General features: G+C 37.5%; 1 protein-coding gene across 1 annotated transcript; it reads left to right on the top strand.

Annotated features, from left to right (window-relative positions):
- Positions 1–702: 702 nt before the first annotated feature.
- Positions 703–2,342, top strand: LOC106441741 (putative F-box/FBD/LRR-repeat protein At3g56780). Its single transcript, XM_013883513.1, has 5 exons — positions 703–1,164; positions 1,241–1,360; positions 1,463–1,521; positions 1,617–1,800; positions 2,106–2,342. The coding sequence occupies exons 1-5, from the start codon at positions 703–705 to the stop codon at positions 2,340–2,342; spliced, it is 1,062 nt and encodes a 353-aa protein (XP_013738967.1).
- Positions 2,343–22,467: the final 20,125 nt, after the last annotated feature.

Genomic DNA, 22,467 nt, shown 5'->3' with positions numbered 1-22,467 from the left:
CGTTGTGTTGGTTGCAGCGGTTGTCACGCCAGTTGCATCAGTTTCTGCAGCGTTGCGTGGAGTCTAAATGACATACATGGTGTCAATGCTGTGGTGTCAATGAGGGTGTTGTTATCGTTCGTCATTTTTCTATAGAGAAAACATGAAACCGGATTAGTACTCCATTCAACAAATAACATATTATTTTAAAGAAAATAATAGTCTAAAATCGATGTTCATTTTTGGTGTTTGAACCAAATCATATCGATATGTCTTGAGAAAACGTTCTGCAAACTCGCTTAAAAGCGTTCGCAGAAACCGTTTTGTATAGACTTAGAATGTTTCACAAACTCGGTTAAGAAAGCGGTTATTGAAACGATTCATGTATAGAACGTTTTGATAATGTATCAAAAACGTTTCGCGATAATGCTAGAAAGCAATCCGCAAAGCGTTATGAAATAAATAAGAAACGTTTCGCAGAAGGGCTATAAAGCAAATCGCAAACTCGTTTTCAAAAGAAATAAGCATATAGCAAATCGCAAGCTACATAATGAGTATGAATATCCTAGATTTTAGTACTCATAGCAAGCTACATAATGAGTTATTAATCTGGCAAAGACAACCACCGGTTTGGCCGGAAACATCGCCTGAAAACTCAAAATTGTCAGCCTTGTGATTTGTCAAGAAACAGGTTCCAACACTAAGTGGATTAGAACCGATGTTATGTGCAACCTGAGCAAGCTCGAGGTTTTTGCTGGTTATAGTGGATATATCAAATTGCCTTCCGTCTTGTTTGCCTGCCAAAAACTTGCTGTCTTGAAACTCGAAGGCAGGATCTTAGTGAATGTTCTTCCGACGGTCTGTCTCCCATCCCTCAAAACTCTGCACTTTTATCACTTGATGCTGCTCAAAGACGAATCCATTCTGAAGATTTTATCCAGTTGCCCTCTACTTTCTGACCTCAGACTAGAATATCATATTATGTCAAAGTTGCATTTCGTAATGCCTTCGTTACAGAAATTAACCATCGTGACAAATAGTGGCACCGAACACTCGCCTATTCTATTGGATGATTATATTCAGAGTTTAGAGATAAGCACACCTTCTTTGAAGTACTTAAACGTTGAAGATTTTGGGTCCACGTTCTATGTGAGGGTTAGAATCAGATCTCCATCGAACTTCGAGGTAAGCTTTTTCGTTCTGTATTGGTGTTGGGATATCACATAAATGAGAAATCTCGTTTTTTTATATTATATTCTAGGATACAAGCATCTACCGTCGGATTGTACAGTTGAAGCTGAGTATGTACAGAGGCGTATTTGAAGAATTGCTTATATATTTGCTCGAACGTTCTATAAACTTATCGGTTCTCAAGATTAATGTAAATTTATTTTTGCAGAAAAATGTTAGTATTTTTTCTTTTAGTACTTTATTATCTTATGATGTAATACATACACTAACATTGTTTCTACTTTGGAGTTAGTCCGACATGCGGAGAGCGAATGTCAAGCCTGGTTTGATGCTAATGATGTGGTACAACCTGTAACACAAGCTAATACAAATGAGGAGTCCCAAGTCATAAGCTTGGGAAATATTTGCTTGCTAGATGGATCTTGAACGTCTTCTGCTAACTTTAGTGGATGCGGATGGGCGTGGATGGATGGATCTGGGAATGCACAGCTTATGGGGACAAGGAATTTCCCTCGGGGTGAATCTGCTTTTCACTCGGAAGTAGAGGCACTGCGATGGGCGATGGAGAATATGCTGCAACATTCGAACTGCCAGAGCTTCGGGACAGATTGTAAGGAACTGATAGCAATGGTGAGGGAACCTCAGGCGTGGCCAAGCTTTGCGACGGAATTGGAGAGGATAGAGACGCTACAGATATGCTTTCCGGATTTTAAAATCGTTCACGTCCCACGGGCACGCAATCAAACGGCTGACTTTTTGGCTAAGACTGCTAGATCCTTCCATAGGGAGTTATGTTTTATTGGTTGTTCTATTCCGGTTTGGTTACCCAGGCCACCTCAAGTTTGAGTAATAGAATAGCCTTTCGACGAAAAAAAAAAAACATTGTTTCTACTATCTGGTCTCAGAAACTTACAACAACCTTGGATTGCTTGAAGCCGTCTAGTTCTGTTCCTAGATGTTTGCTTTCGAGTCTTCAAACTCTAAAGTGGAGAGAATACACAGGGACATGCGCAGAAAAGGAGATGGTGAGTTATCTCCTGAAGCATGCACTATGTTTGAAAACGACAAAAATCTTCGCTGAATCAAGTGGCTTGTTCGAGAAGCAGCCAAAGATGGATGACTTATTTTCTATGCCAAGAGGTTCCACAACTTGCATGCTTGTGTTCGATTAATGAATGAAACTGTAACATAAATTCAGTGCAACATATTAACTTTTTACTTGTTATCTTGATATGCTTTTCACTTCCTTGCGCAAAGAGATTTCGAAGTGGGTCGGTTTCGAATTGGTTCAATCTGGCATTGTTTCGGGAACAAGAACAAGGAGATTCCATATTAACCCTAGAAATATTGATAGGAGACTGATTCAGGTCTTTTGCGTGTTATTCAAACTCAAGATAAAGATAAAGGTGGAAACGTAACAATGAAAGGTTGCAAAAGATAGAATTTGGCGGTTCGGGTATTTTTGGTTTCGTTTAATTCGGCTTTGCCACAATCCACCAAAATGAACCGAAAATGAAATCGGTTTGGTTAGATTTGTCTATAAATTTTGGTTTATTATTTTTTTTTTTGCAAAAATTATCGAATTTTAGGATTTAGGTATTATTTTAAAAAATTGGATAATTTCTGTTAAATATAGTTATTTACAGGTTTTTGGTTATTCTTTAAATTGTTATTTTTGAAAATTGCTAAATAAACCAATCCGAATCAAAAACCTTATTTTCAAAATTATACCTATTAAACTAAAACTCAAAACCGTAATGAAACTGAAAACCAAAAAAAATCAGTTCGACTGGTCCGGTTCGGGCAAAATCCGCAGACCTAGATAGAATCATCGAATGAAAACTTCACTTAGCAGTCAAATTATAACAAAAAGCAAAGACATGATCAAGACGGAACATTGTTACTGGAGGCAACAAATGAAAACGGTTGGTCGATAAAACTTCTATAATTACAACGAAAAATATACTTTCATAGACACTTTATGACACTTTATGAGTTTCCAATTACTCAATTAGACACTTTCTGATTGACACACACTTTCTGATTGACACACACTTCTTCCTTACTTTTTTTTTTCAATTTCAAATTTCAAAAACTTTATCTCATCAGTTTACTTTTTTCTTTTTCTAATTCCTAACCATAATTCTTCTTTTTTCCTATCGACAAAGTGACGAGGCTCAGTCCATGGAAAAAGTGGTGGGGGTGGAGGACGTGGTCGTGGATACCACAATGGAGGCGGTTGTGGATATGCACTACAAGAAAGCAGCGGCATACCGAGAGAAAAAATCATCGGTATGTCATCGGAATAACGTTATTCCGACGACATACCGACGAAACAAGTCCTCAGAAATAAGTCCTCGGAAATTCATTTTTCCTCGGAAATCCCTCGGAAATTTCCGACGGAATTTCGAGGAAATGAATTTCCGAGGAAACTCCGAGGACCACCAGTTCGTCGGAAAGGTCCTCGGAATATACCGAGGGAGAACTTCCTCGGGATATTTCGATGGACTTTCCGATGGTCCAATCCTCGGAAGTTCCGACGAAATGTTTCTCGGAATTTTCATCGGGAATTTCCAAGGAATGGAGCCCTCGGAAAATTCCGAGGAAGGAGTCCCTCGGTATATTCCGACGACTTATTCCGAGGAAATGTTCATCGGAAATTTCCGAGGGTTCATTTCCTCGGAATTTCAAAAAAAATTAATTTTTTTTTTTAAAAATAAAATTTTTGAAATTTAAATTCGAAAATATAAAATTAAAATTAAAATTGAAAACATATTAGATAATATTCAAAGTTGTACAAATAAAAATAAAACATTCCGAGTTTTTGAAAAAAAAAAAAACTACGGGTCTTGCACGTTCGGGAACACCTTGTTCGAGTACATCATCTTCATCATCTCCATCATTTGCTGGTTCAGCCTCTTATGTGCCTCATAGCCCGCCTGTTGAGCCGCCATCTGGGTCTCCAACAAAGATATGCGATCATCCTTATCCTTCAACTGAGCCGTAAGTACTTCTGGATCAACAAAGGGCGGTGGTGCAGAAAAAGGAGGAACCGATCGGGAGCGACGACCCAAACCGACAAAACGTCCCTTCTTCTTTGGAACCGACTGAAATAGAAAATAGCCAAATTTAAATAATATAAAAATATGATAAAATAAAAATCAAGAAATAAATGAATTGAACTTAAAAAAAGAACTTACCGATTCAACGATTTCGTTGATTCGAACCCGGGACAAGTCGGTCGAAGCCGTCAAATCGTCATCCTCGGTTTGAAGTTGAGACACTTCGTCTTGCACCTGAATTTGGACCAGGGTGACCACTTCCCTCACAAGACCATCATCAATCTGGCCGGTCTTCTTGTTGGTATGCGCCCTCTTCATTAGGGCGAGATCATCAACCAGCTCGCCATCATTTTCTTCCGCCTTGAAAAAAACATAAATTAAACAAACATTAGAAATTAGAAGAAATGCACAAAAAAAAATTTCAAAACTTAAATAATTGAAGAAAAAGCGGCTGAACTTACCATGCGATCCCCCAGAGTGGCAATAGATTGAGCACCCAAGTTATGCTTGAAGACGTCATTTCCTTTACGCTCGCTCCTGCGGTTGGTGGAGTTGGTGGAAGAAGTTTCTTTCGTCTCTTCCTTATCCCAATGCACACACAACTCCTTCCAGACCGTGTTGTTCATCGACTTTGGGACCTTTTAATAATAAAAAAAAGAAAATAGTTAAATAAATTAAAAAATAGTTTAATAAATTAAAAAATTGTTTAATAAATTAAAAACAACCTTGTTTATTTCCCACTTCTTCTTCCACTCGTGCATCTGATTCCCATAGTTGTCCATAACTTTATGGACGAAATGGTGATAGATAAAGAGCGTATCATCGGAATTTCAGTTGAATTCTTGCTGAAAAAACACAATTAGTAGAAAAATTAATATTAAAGATTAAAAATATAAGTAAAAAATTAGAATACTTACCGCAAACTGACGAAACCACAGATGCTGCTTGTCGGTAGGGAAGTCAGTGAAAGTCGGATGTCCCTTGTCGAGGGCCGAGTACATCATACGGTTGATCCATGCGCTGATCCCGTTCCCGGATCGGTTGAACCTAATAAAAAGAACAAATTATTAATAATGAATCAAATTTTAATGAAAAAAAAATACCTTTAATTACCATGTTTGACCCCGTCCATGTGGATACGGAGTGAGATAGAGAAGATGGTCACGACCGGGCTGTCGAACCAACTCCGTAACACTCATCACTCCCGGAGGACCCAGAGGAGCAGGAGTGGGTGCAGCAGCGGGAGCGGGAGGAGCAGGAACGGGAAATGGAGAGGGTGATGTATGGTAGGAGCTGTGGGGCGAAGCGGAATCCTGAATCTGGCTGGAATCTCGAGACTGGCTCCCCGTACCACCACAACCACGACGCTGTCGAGGCCGGATCTGATCATTATTAGACCTGTAAATTAAAAAAAAACATATTTAAAAATTAGTTCTAATAATTTTAATAAATAAAAAAGCATATTTAAAAAATATTTTTTTAATCACAAAAATATAAATAGTTTAATAATTACAAAAAATAGTTTTAATAAATAAAAAATAGTTTAATAATTACAAAAAATAGTTTTAATAATATTAAAAATATTTAATAAATATAGAAATTTATATTATATATATATATATATATATTTTTTTTTAAATCCCAAATAATAGTTTTTAATCATAAAAAAAAGTTTTATAGATATTAAAAATGTTTAATAAATATATAAATTATTTTATAATGCAAAAAATAGATTTTATATACAAAAAACGATTTCATATTATATATACATAATTATCAATTAGATTTTTATAACCACAAAATTAATAAAAACTAAAAAAAAAAATTCTAAATCAAGTGAATAACATAATCAAACTCGATTTTAGACAATCCTACCATTCACCCTAACAAAAATCTATAAATATCATTCCAAAATCATCAAATCTACTTAAAAATCTAACAAATCTAACCTTAGAGAGTGAGATAGGGTTCATACATGATGCAGTGACTGAAATTGAGGAGGATTAGGGCGGATTCGCCGTAAATCGTCGAGAGAGAAGGGGGTAAACGGCGGAGAGGAAGAGAGACTTCGGCGGAGAGGAAGAGAGAAATGGGGAAGAAGATCTGGTTCGACCTAATAAAATGAGGCGTCCGACGGAAAATGTCCGTCGGAATTTCCTCGGAATGATTAAATATTTCCGTCGGAATTTCCTCGGAAATCATTAATTCAATTTTTGCGAATTATTTGGCGGCTTGGTTTACCTGGTTAAATGAAAATATTCCGAGGAACCATGTTTTCTCGGAATACCCTCGGTAATTACCGAGGAAATTCCGAGGAAACAGGGTTTGGGGTTTCAAAACATCGATTTTTTTGTCGTATTTCATTTCTTATACAATTGTAATGCATACCATTGAGAATTCTTTGTATAGATGATCATAAACCATGAAATAACAAAATTCAAAAATAATTGTAAGTATTCCCTTTACCGTTTATTAAAGTGTATAAGTGTTTCTCTTATGTTGTGTGGTTTTCGTTCATGTAATCGTATAAGTGTTTGTTATTGGGTAAAACACCAAAGTTTGACTTCATAATCTGGTTAAGACACTTAATGAAGGTTATATACGTGTTATTCAATCCGCAAAACGTTGTTTTCGGTTAACAATCCCTAGTTCCTCGGAATATTCCGTCGGAATATTCCGAGGAAATTCCGAGGAAAAAGGCTCTATAATCAAATCCCTAAATCGGCAAGGTCTATTCCGAGGAAAACCTATCTTCCCTCGAAATTTCCTCGGTATTTCTATTAAAAAAAAAAGTCGATGCTAGTCTGTTTCCGAGTCATCATCACCAGATGAATCTGAATCTGGATCTTGGTGAAACTCTCCAATCACTGTTTCATCTTCTACGTGAACGACGGCTTCCTCTTCGAAGTCGGTTAAATCGACTACAAGGCCAACTCCAGCTAAATCTTCTGCTGCACTTAAGTTGCCGGATGTGCTTGGTTGTAGTGGGTCTTCAAGCTCAGAACTTCCCTAAACTCGGCCTCTCGGGTTGAGTCTTGTAACAGTAACCCATGGATCATCTCTGTTCCTTACCAGGGGGTAATTGATATAACAAACCTGTAACATTAAAAAAATTATTAGTAAAATTATAAATTAATACACATGATGATGAATCATTCTGAATAATTAACATTTAATTACCTGATCGGCCTGAGAAGCAAGAATGAAGGGATCATAATATTGCAGGTTTCGCCTCGAATTTACTGATGTAACACCAAATGCATCTGTTCTCACACCTCGATCTAGAGTGTTGTCGTGCCAATCACAATAGAAAACAGTACAGCGCAATCCAACCATGCCCAAATACTTGATTTCCAAAATCTCATGTATGTGTCCGTAGTATACATCATCTCCTGATGCAGAACAAACGCCAGCATCATAAGTCGTACTCGAAAGTCTCCTCTTCTGAGTTGTGAATGCATATCCTCGAGTACAAAATCTCGGATATGACTTCACAACAAAGTTTGGTCCAACGACCATCTCGCGTATCCAATCGTCAAATGTTTCACCTCTGGCCAAACCAGCAGACACCTATTAATAGCACATATATACGTTATGTCAATAAATGTGAATTAGTATAAATATGTGATAAATGATATTTTAATTTGTTTTAATCACTCACATAAGTAAACATCCATCCAGCAAATTCTCTCTGCTTCATTTCTTCTAGTTTGTTCTCTGTGGCGTATCTATATTCGAACCGCTTTTCTGCCATGAAAATCTTGTACATATGATGACAATAATGTAATTAATTAAGATTTAAATTTCAACTTGTTAAAATAAAAATTTGTAAGCTAATTTATTTACCTCTCATATTGAAGAACATCTTCGCAGTTGGTGAGCAAATATGTTTGCAAATTACTGCGCTCCTGCTCAGTAAGTCGACGGTCCTTTGGTTTTCCGCTAAGTCGTCCAACATCTGTGAAAATGTATGGAACCGTAACATGATATGTTGCTCGTTCGCTTCTATCATCATGCCGAGCATGTCTTCTGTTTTTGGTCTGAACTTCTGCTGGAAAGTAGTACTCGGCAAAGTTTGAAGTTTCTTCATTGATCATCTGTGCGACAATAGAATCTTCCATCTTACTTAAATTTTTCACCATCTTCTTCAAATGGAACATATACCGCTCATACAGATACATCCATCTATATTGCACAGGACCACCAAGTTCCAATTCTCTTGCCAGGTGAATAACAAGATGCTCCATAACATCAACAATGAGGGAGGAAATATCTTCTCAAGGTTGCATTGAATCACGGCTATGTTAGTCTTCAAATTTTCAATACCTTCAAGAGTCACTGATCTCGTGCATAAATCGCGGAAGAAACCACTTATCCCTACAATTGCTTCATGAAAATTTCGTGGTAATAGTTCCTTGAAGGCAAACGGAATGAGGCGCTGCATCATTACATGGCAATCGTGGATTTTCAAGCCAGTAAACTTTCTTTCCTTTCTGTCGATACAGTTACGCAAATTAGATGCGTAACCGTCTGGAAATTCCACATCGTTTGAAATCCAATCAAAGAACGCATCTTTTCCCTCTGCATCAAGTCGGTATATGGGAAAAGGAGCCCTGCCATTCTCATCAACATGAAGTTCTGAATGATCACATATATCGACTAAATCCAGTATTGACTTCAAATTATCCTTTGTTTTACCTTGAACATTAAGGATCGTGTTCATGAGATTGTCAAAAAAATTCTTCTCAATATGCATGACATCTAAATTATGCCTTAGCAGATGATTCTCCCAGTATGGCAGATCCAAGAAAATACTTTTTTTTGTGCCAGTTATGTAGGTCTCCAACAGCATCTACCGGAAAATGCTCATGTCCACCGACGTCTGGCGTCCTTTCTGCACCAAAATCTCTTAGCTGTGTCCTTAAATCTTTCCCACAAATTTCCGGAGGTGGACTGTCAAACACCCTCTTGTTCTTCGTAAACAAATTCCTACTCCTACGATATGGATGATCAGGTGGTAGGAATCTCTTGTGACAGTCAAACCAACACGTTTTCCTTCCATGTTTTAGTTGGAAAGCATCAGTGTTATCTTGACAATATGGACATGATAGCCTTTCATGCGTTGTCCATCCAGATAACATACCATATGCTGGAAAATCACTTATTGTCCACATTAGTACTGCCCGCATTTGAAAGTTTTCTTTACACGAAACATCGTATGTTTCAGCACCTTGAGCCCATAGTTGTTGCAACTCATATATTAGTGGCTGAAGAAACACATCAAGTGATCTCTTAGGATGCTCTGGTCCGGGAACGAGAATCGAGAGAAACAAAAACTCTCGTCGCAAGCACAAGTTTGGGGGTAGGTTGTATGGTGTAAGAATGACTGGCCATAGAGAATACTGTCTTCCACTCTTGCCAAACGGGCTGAAACCATCAGTACATAATCCAAGGTAGACATTTCTTCTCTCATACGCAAAGTCGGGATACTTTGATTGGAAATGCTTCCACGCTTTTGCATCTGAAGGATGTCTGATCTCACCATCTGTTGAGTGCTCCGCATGCCATCTCATTGGTTGCGGTGTGCGTTCAGACAGATACAACCTCTGCAACCTTTCCGTCAAAGGCAAATACCACATCCTTTTATCTGGCACTGGAACTCTTCCACTGATATTTTTATAACGAAGCTTCCCACAAAATTTGCATGTAACCCGTTGTTCATCCGCCCTCCAATAAATCATGCAGTTGTCGTTGCATACATCTATTACCTGATACGATAATCCAAGACCAGCTACGAGTTTCTGAACCTCGTAGTATGAACCAGGAGCTACATTATCCTCGGGTAGAATACCTTTTACAAAATCAGCAATCGCATCCACACAGTCTTCAGCCAATTTATAATCTGTTTTAGTGCCCATCAATCTTGTTGCAGATGATAAAGCTGAATGACCATCTCTGCAACCTTCGTACAATGGTTGCTTTCCAGCATCCAACATATCATAAAATCTCCTAGCTTCTGCATTGGGTAAATCTTCCCCTCTAAAATGATCATTTACCATCTGCTCAGTACCTACACCATAATCTACATCCGTTCTAATTGGTTCTTCTAATCTAACCGCTGGCTATCCAACATATCATAAAATCTCCTAGCTTCTGCATTGGGTAAATCTTCCCCTCTAAAATGATCATTTACCATCTGCTCAGTACCTACACCATAATCTACATCCATTCTAATTGGTTCTTCTAATCTAACTGCTGGCTGAGGTTCGCTAGTACTACCATGTTCATAATCAGTTTCCCCATGATGATACCAAATTTTGTAACTTCGTGTAAACCCACTCAAATATAGATGAGTCCAAACATCCCACTCTTTAATAACCTTTCTATTTTTACAATTAGAGCAAGGACATCTTAACATACCTGTTTTTGCTTCCGGTTGTCGGTGAACTAACCCCATGAATTCGGTTATACCTCGTTGGTATTCTTCCGTAAGCAATCTCGTGTTCGGATTCAAATGAGGTCGATCGATCCAAGAACGAAAATAATTTGAAGAAGACATGTTTTTTATGAATCAAATTCGTGTGTAAAGAGAGTAAGAGGGAGGATGAAGATATGGAGTGAATGAAGAGGAAGAGGGGTGCTTATATTTATAGTTGAAATCCTGCCGACAGACCGAGGAAATTCCGACGGAATTCCGACGCCAACGGCTAGTTCGTCGGAATTTCCTCGGAATTTTTAAAATCCCCCAACGGCTCTCTAACGACTATAATATATCCTCGAAATTCATCGGTTTTTTCTGAGGAATACATTTTTCCTCGGTATTCCATAAGAATATTCCGACGGATTGATATTTCATCGGAATTCCATCGGTATATTCCGAGGAAATTCCGAGGAAACCAAATTTTGTGTTTCCTCAGAATATCCTCGGAAATTCCTCGGGATATTCCGAGGATTTCATTTTCCGTCGGAATGTCCGTCAGAATACCGCTGTTTTCTTGTAGTGATGGGAGATGTTGTGGTGGAAGACGTGAGGATGGATATAGTAGAGATGGATACAGTGGAAGTCCGCCGTGGCAGCCCTCCGGAGTTTTCGTCGTCGCTTCCGTTGCAGAGAGAAAGCTCTAGAAGCAACAATGGTCAAATTACTCTATTTTACACATATGGTCCTTCCGTTTTTTGGATTTTTGCAATTTGACCACAACATTTTTTAATTTGCTTATAAATCCTCTTGAATTTGTCCCAAACTTTTAATTATTTACTTTATCCGTAACAATAATTTTCTTATCAACTCATATCCACACTTTTCATGTCCATTAGAAATTATTTAATAAAATATCAAAAATATATATATGGATACAAATATATTTTGTCCACAAAAACTTGTCCACAAAAAATTTATAACATTTTTCGTATCCACATAAATTGTGTCCACAGCAGTTGCGTCCACTGAATCGTGTCCACAAAAAAAGCTTAATTCCTTTCTCTCTTTCAAAACATCACAATACGTTCTCTACATGGATTATCTTCAAACAAACAACACAAAGCCTAGATAAATTAACTTCAAACAAGAGCTTTGTCTACAATAACATGTTCACAAACAGTCATAGTTACACAACTATAATTGTAAGAGCTAGTCCATAAGAACACGTCCACCACAATTTTTTATAAAAACACATTCACGTGACTCTTGTCCACAACATATATATCCACCAAAAACTGTCCACAATGTTAATATATGTACCAAACTAAAAAAACTGAAGTATTATAATATATTTACATATGGATCTCAAAATAAAAAGAAAAAAATATTGTATTTTAATGTCTATATTTTTTTTATATATTTACATATTGAAAGTATTAAATAATGATGAATAAAAGGTGATGCGGGAACTTTAGTCATTAAAAATCACTATCAAGCTAATCCTAAGCCGTTGAATCTTCTTTTACGAAAAACGATCTAACAGCCAAGAATAATTCACTACACCCCATACAACTAACTAACCTCGTAATAAATATTCAATTTATTGTAAACATCCATAAACCAATTTCCTTCTAGTTAGCTACCTCAAACCAAGTGTTTCTCTTTAATTAGTCAAAAGCAATGCCATTTTGATTTGAAAATAGCACGCCGTACCAGAAAAAGTGTGTCAAATAATATTGTGTCATCAAACGTAAAAGAAAGACAGAATGTGTCTTTCAAGGTAAGCTTCTCTAATACAACAAGAAGTATCCAGCGTTTTGTATTGTGTAAAATTTTAGGCTGTATAATCGTCTTGTAATATTTCCCAGAATTTGTAATAGCTTAATATATCCGGTCTTAAAAAAAATAATATCACAATCAAAAAACAAACGGATACGAGTAATAAATGCATTGTCAGCTTTATTCTGAGAATGTAAGAGCTGAGAAACATAAAGTTGATAGATATAATTATAGCTTTTCACATTCTTGAGAAGTTGTTACCATATATCAACTTTATGTTGTTGCTCTGTTACATGTTGCTTCCAAGAAGAAGATCTATGGGATTTTTCCGCGATTTGTTGGGGGAGAGCTCGTTAACGACGGATCTACCTTTAGAGATGGTGCGTGGTTCCCTCAGATGTGACTCTTTCTTGGGCGGTTTGAAAGAGAATAGCATGCAGTGGCTCGGACTTGCGCGCGCGCGGCAGAGCAACAAGTGCAGCTAGGGTTTCGAGAGTCAGTCTTCTTTCTTGAACTGGTGTAAAGTAGCCGCAGGACATCTCTCAAGTGGCCGCTCTGACGATACACCACTGATGGACCTATCGAGCTTCTTAGCATCTCTTGATTTCTCTTGCTTATTGTTCTTTTTGTCGTTCCGATGTTTCGTTGGTTTACAGGACGGTTATCGTTGTAACTTCTGGGTTGGTTTACTAATATAAAATGTAAAAGCAAAAAAACAAAATTGATATTACTAAACCAAGGCTTATTTAATAAACAAAAGAGAAGCTCAACACTGGTCTCTGGATTAGGGTTTCAACTTTGACGGTGTGGCCGATCTGGGATCAGTAAGAGATACTTGATTTATTTCCTATCCTCGTTTATATCATTAGGCTAATTCAGAATAATGAAGAAGGAGAAAGCACTTAAGAGAGAAGGTTTTGTTTTAATAACCATGGGAAATATCAATGAGTTGCCTGAAGAATTACTTCAAAAGATATTGTCATTCCTTCCAACAAAATATATTGTGGCAACGAGTCTTTTCTCAAAAAGTTGAGATGTCTCTGGACTAAGGTGCCCAGACTCACGTACGAGGCTCCGTATAACCCTGATAAGGCTACTGGATTCAAACGATTTTTAAAAGGGTCTCTGCTTTCACATCAGCCTCATGCTCTGGAAACCCTGCATATAGACGTAAGTCAATGTTCAGTGGGCATACATATTAGACCTAAATGGATTAGAACCGATGTTATATGCAACCTACGCGAGCTCGAGGTTGATGCTGGTGGTGGATATATCAGATTGCCTTCTGTCTGTTTACCTGCCAAAAACTTGTTGTCTTGAAACTCAAAGGCAGGATCAAACTGAAACTTCCTTCGACGGTCTGTCTCCCATCCCTCAAAACTCTGCACCTGCGCTTGACGCTTCTCAACAACGAATCAACTCATAAGGTTTTATCAAATTGCCCTCTACTATATGACGTCAGACTGGAACATGATGTTATGTCAAAGTTGCATATCGCAATGCCTTCGTTACAGAGATTGACCATCGTAATAGAAAGTATCTTTGGACCCTCGTCTAATTTACTGGATTGTTACTTTAGGCGTTTAGAGAAAATAAGCACACCTTCTTTGAAGTACTTAAACATTCAAGATTTTGCGTCCATATTATATGTGAGGTTTAGGATCAAATCTCCATCGAACTTCGAGGTAAGCTTTTTCGTTCTGTATTGGTGTTGGGATCATCACAAAATGAAATATCTCGTTTTTTATTTATTTTATTCTAGGATACAAGCATCTACCGTCAGACTGTACAGTTGGAGCTGAGTATGTACAGTGACGTATTTGAAGAACTGCTTATATATTTGCTCAAAAGTTCTATGAACTTATTCGTTCTCAAGATTAATAATGTAAATTTGTTTTATTATGTTTTTGTTTTAAACTTGATTATCTTATAATATTATACATACACTGACATTATTTTTACTCTGGTCTTAGAAATTCACACCCCGGGTTTGCTGGAAGCCGCCTAGTTCTGTTCCTACATGTTTGCTATCGAGTCTTCAAACCCTAGAGTGGAGAGAATACGTACACAGGAACATGCGCAGAAAAGGAGGTGTTGAGTTATCTCCTAAAGCATGCACTATGTTTGAAAACCGCAAAAATCATCAATGAATCATGTGGCTTGTTCAAGAAGATGAAGGACTTACTTTCTATGCCAAGAGGTTCTACAACTTGCCGGCTTGTGTTGAAGCAATGAATTAATGAAGTTGTATGCTTCATAGAAATTTAGTCATACTGTTTCTAATGTTTTGCTTAAGATCCCACTAAGTTTTCTATTCTCCTCTTTAGTATTCTAAGAGCAGCAGCAACGCAGACACTTAGACGGGGACGTTTAAAAAAAAATTATAATAGTAGGTGGGTCCCACATAAAAACTAAACACCGGTGCCTGTGTATTCTAATTAAGCACCGTGTTTTTTCACTGCTTCCACTGTTTCGCGGGTTCCACTGACATGTGGTGGTCCGCGATTGGTTCGTTTTTAATTTTTTTTTTTTTTAAATTAGACAAAAACTTGAAAAAGAAAAAATAAAAAAAAATAAGCACCCCATTATGGGTGCTAGGTTAATGGTGCTCTAACCGGAGGACTTCTAAGCTACTTTTTGTCGTCTATCTTCCTCCAGCTACTCTATTTGACCATTGAAAAACTGATCTTTCTGAAGAAGACGCTTTCTTGGGTTACAAGTATCAACTTTAATTGCCTTTTGTTTTCCTTCTTGCTAAATGGTAAAAATGCACCAAAAGTTAAGATTTTTATTTCTTAAAATTGTTATTATAAAAATTATTTAAGATTTATATATACTAAAAATATTAAAACTTACTATAATCTATCATAGCCATTAATTTTTTTATTATAAAACTTGCACAAAAGAGTGCTAAAAGGTTCAATTAGAAACTCATTATGTTAGGTAAATTTATTCATACTTATCAAAAAACTAACTAACTAACTATCAGATTATCTGATACTTGGCTAATTTACTACGAAACATTGAAATTTATTTATTTTTCTCTGATTTGTTTCTTTTCATAGCTAGTTTACTAGGTGGCATATTAATTTGCCAAGAAACATGTAAATCTATTAATCCCTCCGTTCCGATGTTTGGAAAAGTTAATGTTTCAAAATATAAAATGTTTGATACTTTTAAGGTATTTTAGCTTTATTGAAAATTAGTTAACCAATAATATTTTATTGCATCAATTATGATTGGTTAACTTATGTTTAATTTATATAATTTAATAAATATTATCTTCTAAAAAGTAAGTTTTTTAATCTTCGTGCATTCAAGCAAAACATCTTATATTATTGAACGGAGGGAGTAATGAATTTCATTTATATGATATCATTGTTAATTTACTAGGTGAAACATTAATTTTTGTTAATCTGAAAATCCCCATAAACGAGAGGAATAATCATTCGATTTATATATGGAACTTACTAAACAGGTGATTCAAAAAGAGTTGAGCCTTTCTCTTACCAACATGTTTTGATTAGGGTTCTTCATGTCTTCTCGCATTTAGCCATAAAAGTTTGTCTTCTTGTTGGTGCATCTTATCTAGATTCATTCACTATCATTTGCATAGGTTTTATCCTGGTTCCTTTGTGATTTTTAATGATATGTTCTATAGTTTTTGAGTGTATTTCAGAAACAAAGGAGGTTTTGAGGATTGTTTTGTTGGAATTGCGTGAGACCATGTCCAACTCTATAATATCCGATTAGTACGATATTGTTCACTTTACGCCTAAGAGGCTGGTCCGGATGGATTTACTTTTGGGCTCCTTCCCAAAATGCCTCGTACTAATTAGAGTTGGACATCATGCACTTTATATATTAGACACTTCTTGTAGAATTTTCCAATGTGGGACTTAGTTTGATATCTCACATTCTCCCCCTCAAACTAAAGACCATATTCATCTCGTGTCCTACAACTGACTTTCAGGATCTTCTGACTTGATCTCTGCCACATACCTCCCAATCCTAACTCGATGGGTTTCATTCCTACTCGAAGGGTATTTTGGTCTTCTTGTAGATTTCTCGTCAACCGCTCTGATACCAATTGTTGGAATTGTGTGAGCCCATGTCCAACTCTATAATATGCGATTAGTACGATATTGTCCACTTTACGCCTAAGAGGCTGGCTCGCATAGATTTACTTTTGGGCTCTTTCCCAAAAGACCTCGTACTGATTAGTGTTGGACATCTCTTTATATAGTAGACACTCCTTGTCTAATTCTCCAATGTGGGACTTAGTTTGATATCTCACATTCTCCCCCTCAAACTAAAGATCATATTCATCTCGTGTCCTACAATTGGCTCTGATACCAATTAAAGTTGCACAAATACAAAAGATTATAAGAACTTCTCTTCTTATTATATTTAGAAACTCTATCAAAAACTAAATCTCTCAATGTATTTCTCTTGATGGAACATCTCTCCATGATAACTCTTTATATAGGACGAAGCTACATCTTTTCCTAATAATAATATGGAAACATTCCTAAGCTCGATATGTTTTCCTTTTTCATTAACCCATCAAACTTCACTTTAATGAGTTAATTTGCTCCTCAAGTTAATTGGAATTATCCAACATTCTCCCCCTTAATTCCAACTTGAATCTTAGGTATGTTGATCTTCTGAACTCCGATGAACTTGCTCATTGATTCGAACTTGATCCTTGCCAATGGTTTAGTGAGTATGTCTGCCTTCTGCTCCACTCCAGGTACATGTTTAACTTCGATCAAGTCGAACTCCACACATTCTCGAATGAAGTGGTACTTCGAGAGTATGTGTTTGCTTCTACCGTGAAACATCGGGTTCTTGGTAAGGGCAATCACTGACTTGTTGTCAATCTTCAACACGACCTTCTTGTCTTCTTTGTTCATGATCTCGGCCATTAACTCCTTCGACCATATTGCTTTTTTTTGCAGCTTCTGTAGCTGCCATGAACTCCGTCTCACATGAAGAGAGTGTCACTGTGGGTTGCTTGCAAGATGTCCACGTGATCGGCGATGTTCCTAGGTAGAACATAAACCCTGTAGTGCTTCTTCCATCATCAACGTTTATGTTATGGCTGCTGTCACTGTAACCTGTAATCTCTGTTGTTCCATCCCGTTTGAAGAAGAGACCATGCTCTGTAGTGCCCTTTATGTATCGTAGTAGATGCTTCACTGCTTCTCCATGACTTTCTTGGACTCTGCATATATCTGCTTAATACACCAACTGAAAATGCCAAGTCCGGTCGTGTATGAAGAAGATACCTTAAGCATCCTATGGTGCTTCGATACGATGTTTCATCAATCTCATGCTCCTCCTCTGCATTTTATACTTTCAAACTCGTGTGCATCGGAACGTGAGTATAGTTACATGACTATATCTTCGTCTTGACAAGTATACCTTGTGCGTATCCTCCTGGCTTGATTCAAATGCCATCAGCTCCTTGCGTTACTTTTATACCAAGATAGTATGTAAGCTTCCCGAGGTCTGACATCTCAAATCTTCTTGACATATTATCTTTGAATTTCTTGATAACATTGAGTGAAGTCCTTGTTACAAACAAGTCATCGACGTATATAGCTATGATCAGAAGCTCCTCCTTCTCTTTCTTTTGATATACCGCAGGTTCCTTGGTGCACTTCGTGAACTCCATCTCCTTGAGAACACGGTCGAGTTTGATGTTCCAAGCTCTTAGAGCAACTGGTGCAAACACTTCGTCGAAGTCTATGCCTTGTTGTTGCACATAGCCTTTTGCGACTAGCCCTGCTTTCTATTTGATCACCGTTCCATCAGAATTCATCTTGATCTTATAGATCCACTTCAAACCTATCGGTTTCACACCTGCCGGCTTCTTGACGAGCTTACATGTCTTGTTTTTGATGATAGATTCGATCTTTGCCTTCATTGCATCGATCCAAGCTTGTATCTCTGCAGCTTCGATATAACTTTCTGGTTCACCATCTATTCACCATCTATGGTGAGCAAGTGTCTGCCACCTTCAACTTCAGCGAGTAGAATGTAATCATCGAACCGCTTTGGTTTTCTGATGTTACGACCATATCTTGATGTTACATGCTGGTCTTGGTTTGCATCGTTGTTCTCTGCTACTTGCTCTTGTCACCTGTATCTACAACTTCTTCTTCTTCATTATTGTTTTGCTCTTCGTGGTGTTGGTGATCTTGATGCTCATCACCATCTCCTTCTTCTGTAACATCGATATGAGGAAGTTTGAAAGTTCCCTGTTCATCATTTGTAGTCATTGTTGTTGTAGACCAATCCCAACTCTTCTTCTCATCGAAGATTACGTCTCTACTAACAATAATCTTCTTCGTGACAGGATCATAGAGCCTATAAGCTTTTGAACCAGGCTCTGTCCCGAGATTGATCACCATTCTTGATCGATCATCGAGCTTTCAAAGATGTGGAGCATTGATCTTTGCAAAAGCGATGCAGCCGAAGATACTTAGATGCTCAGTGTTCGGTTTCCTAACAAATAAGCCTTCGTGTGGAGTTTTATTCTCCAATGCCTTTGTAGCAATGCGGTTGATGAGATACGTTGAATGATGTACTGCTTCTCCCCATAGCTGATTAGGAATCTTCATAGCTTTCATCATGCTTCTTGTCATCTCCATTGGTGTTCTATTTCGTCTCTCGAGCACACCGTTTTGTTGCGGTGTATACGGTGCGGTGAGATGTCTAGTTACACTATTTTCTTCATAAAAATGAATGAACTCAGAAGATGTGAACTCTCCTCCTCCTCTATCGGTGCAAAAAAGTCTTGAGTTTTAGCTTCGTTTGATTCAGCACGTACTCCTTGAACTTTTTGAACTAATCGAACGCTTCACTCTTCTCTCTTAGCAGCATCGTCCACATATATCTTGAGTAATCATCAATTAAGACGAATACATATCTATTGTTTGCTGGTGTTGGTGGTGATATCGGACCGCATAAGTCACCATGTAACAAATCCAATGTGTGTGATTCTCGATACTTTGCTTTAGGCGGGAAAGACTTCTGAGTTTGCTTCCAAACCAAGCAGGCGATGCACACATCTTTTTCGTGTATCACCTGAGGCATCCCTACTACCATCTCCTTGTCTACCATATTCTTCATGACTCCAAAGTTCACATGTCCTAGCCGCGCATGCCACGTCCATGTAACATCATTTTCTTGTATTTGAAGACACTTCAGATATTCAACCTCCATTGGCGTCTTGTACAATCGGTTTGGTTGCCTTGCGACTTGTACTAATAGCCTTCAACGGGGATCTTTCAGCATCAGTAAGCCTTTTTTTCATATTAACCTCACAACCCATCTTTGTTGCTTGTCCAAGACTTTTGATATTGTGTTTTAGACTAGGAATGTAGTAGATGTCTTTGAGTGTTCTTCTATCCTCTGTTTTTCCAATGAACGTGATTGAACCTTTCCAAACAATCTCAACGTTTGATCCATCACTGAATTTGACTTTTCCTTTGATGCTCTCGTCTAGGTTTGAGAAGAACTCTCTCTTGCCTGTCATATGGTTACTTGCACCATTTTCAAGGTACCATATACTCGTATTTCCATTGCATTGGTCAAACCTCTTAGGAAACACTCTCTTTTCGTTGAGGAATACTATTTCATGCATATGTAATGCATCTGCTTCTTGTCTTTCCGTTAGGTTAGCTTCTTCTCTTGGTCGTGTAGGACAATGTGACATGAAGTGCCCCATCTTGTCGCATCTTCAGAATTTAACCTTAGAGTAGTCCTTCTTGGTCTTCTCTGAAGCTTTCCCTCCTTTGTTATGACCATCAGAACCATTAGACCTTTCTCGTCCTCTTCCACCACAATCTCTACCTCTGCCTCTTCCTCGCGAGTTGTTATGGTTTCCACGACCTTGCGTATCATTCTTTACAAACATTAGCTTCGATTGATCTTCATCTTAGGTTTCTTCTTTTATGCGTTCTTCGAAAGCCTTCAATCTCCCAACAATGTCTTCGAATCCCGTTGAATTTAGATCGAACACTTGTTCTAACGAAGCTACGATGTGAATGAACTTTTTTCTTGGATGTCCCTTCAAAAACTTCTTTACCATCTTCGATTCTTCCATTATCTCTCCTAACGCGGCTGCTCGATCTCGATGTTAAGCCTGAAAGTTTTCCTTCGTAGTCATCCACCGTGTCTGTGTCTGCCATCTTCAGTTTGTCGAACTCAGACATCAGAGTCTGTAACGTCGCTTCTCTCACGCGATCAACACCTAGGTTACGGGATTTGATAGCTTCCCAAATCTTCTTCGATGTATCATGTTCTCCTATCTGAAGTATTAGCGCTTCCAGGACTAATTGAAAGATCAGAGCAATCACCATATTGTTCTTCTTTGCATCATCACTCCCTGGATCAATTGTATCCCAAACTTCGTATAAACGAAGCATCACTTTCATTCGCATCGACCATACAGTGTAGTTGGTCGATGATAGCATCGGATATCGTACGTCTTTCATCTCAAGACCTTTATCACGTCCTTGAGAATTTTTATCGTCTCCCATGTTTTGATCGAGTTAGATTTTGTCTAATTCTCTAATGTGGGACTTAGTTTGATATCTCACATTCTCTCCCTCAAACTAAGGACCATATTCATCTCGTGTCCTACAACCTGGCCCTGAAACCAATTAAAGTTGCACAAACACAAAAGATTATAAGAACTTCTCTTCTTATTAGATTTGGAAACTCTCTCAAAACTAAATCTTTCAATGTGTTTCTCTTGATAAAACATTTTTTCATGAGAACTCTTTATATAGGACGAAGCTAAATCTTTTCCTAATAATAATATGGAAATATTTTTAAGCTCGATATGTTTTTTTTTTCCTTAATCCACCAAATTTCAATTTAATGAGTTAACTTGCTACTCAAATTAATTGGAATTATCCAACATGTTTAAGATGAGCAATATCAATATCTTGCAAGACGAATTACTCGTGTAGATATTGTCATATATACATTCCAACAAAAATGTCGTGACCACAAGTCTTTTGTCGAAATGATGCGAATGTCTGTGGACATATGTGACAAGACTGGGATATGATCTAGAATATCACTATGCTAAGAGAATTGTTTTTTGAAGATTTATTGATGTAGGAACCTTATTTTAGTACCAGAGGACAACTGATATTTGTAAAAAATAATAAGAACGTAAATTAAAATTACAATACCGAAATATAAGAATAAAGAAGAATTGCAGAGTCGAGATGGTTAATCGCTTTCCTTAAATCTTTAAACACCCATAGTAGTGTGACGGTTTCATAGCGCTCAGATTCTCATGATACAACTGCAACATTGTTTATGTTTGCCATCACCGAAAAACAGAATCTATCGAACCTAATTTTATGTTGTACTCTCAGACACAAAATAAAATAAAAATGAAACATCTCTATTTAATAATGGGAGAATTGTTTTTCTTTGTTGTTTTGTACGTCACTCAACATATGGAGAAACTGGATTGTGGACTCGAGCTGCAGTGTCAGGTGTCGAATACGCGAGCTTACACCGGAATGTGGTGATATCTTGATCCAACTAAAATATGGTGGGTTTATATTTTATAAGGCCGGAGTATACAAAGCTACTTTTAACATCCCTAGACTTTAGGTTGAAGTTGCTTCACAGCAAATAAACTTGATATTACTCAACTAAGGCTTATTTAATTAACAAAAGATAAGCTCAGGCCTCAGCTCTGGTCTCTGGACTGTGACCTTTGGAGCCCAAGTCCAGTCGTATCTCCAGTCGTATCAGTTCATGGTTTTAGATATTATGTAGTCTTCATTGACAACTTCTCGTGCTTCAGATTGTTGTACCCTTTGAAGAATAATTCAAACTTTCTTTCAATATTCAGTAAATTCAAGTGTCTTGTAGAAAACAGTATCAATACAAATATATTATCCTTTCAATGCAATGGAAGGGGAGTTTTAATAAGCAAGGCTTTCCTCACTTAACTTGAATCATCAGGCATCCGATAGCTCATTTCCTGCCCTTACA

This window comes from Brassica napus, chromosome C9 (genome assembly GCF_020379485.1).
Source record: "Brassica napus cultivar Da-Ae chromosome C9, Da-Ae, whole genome shotgun sequence".
NCBI lineage: Eukaryota > Viridiplantae > Streptophyta > Magnoliopsida > Brassicales > Brassicaceae > Brassica > Brassica napus.
Note: the sequence above shows the minus strand (reverse complement) of the source record. Positions and strands in the feature narration are given on the sequence as shown.

Bases quoted from the DNA above. Each gene is read 5' to 3' on its own strand.
- LOC106441741 (XM_013883513.1), top strand. From the start codon at position 703: ATGTGCAACCTGAGCAAGCTCGAGGTTTTTGCTGGTTATAGTGGATAT. The intron at 1,165-1,240 runs GTAAGCTTTTTC...ATTATATTCTAG, and splicing joins GATCTCCATCGAACTTCGAG to GATACAAGCATCTACCGTCG. The intron at 1,522-1,616 runs GTAACACAAGCT...TGCTAACTTTAG, and splicing joins CTAATGATGTGGTACAACCT to TGGATGCGGATGGGCGTGGA.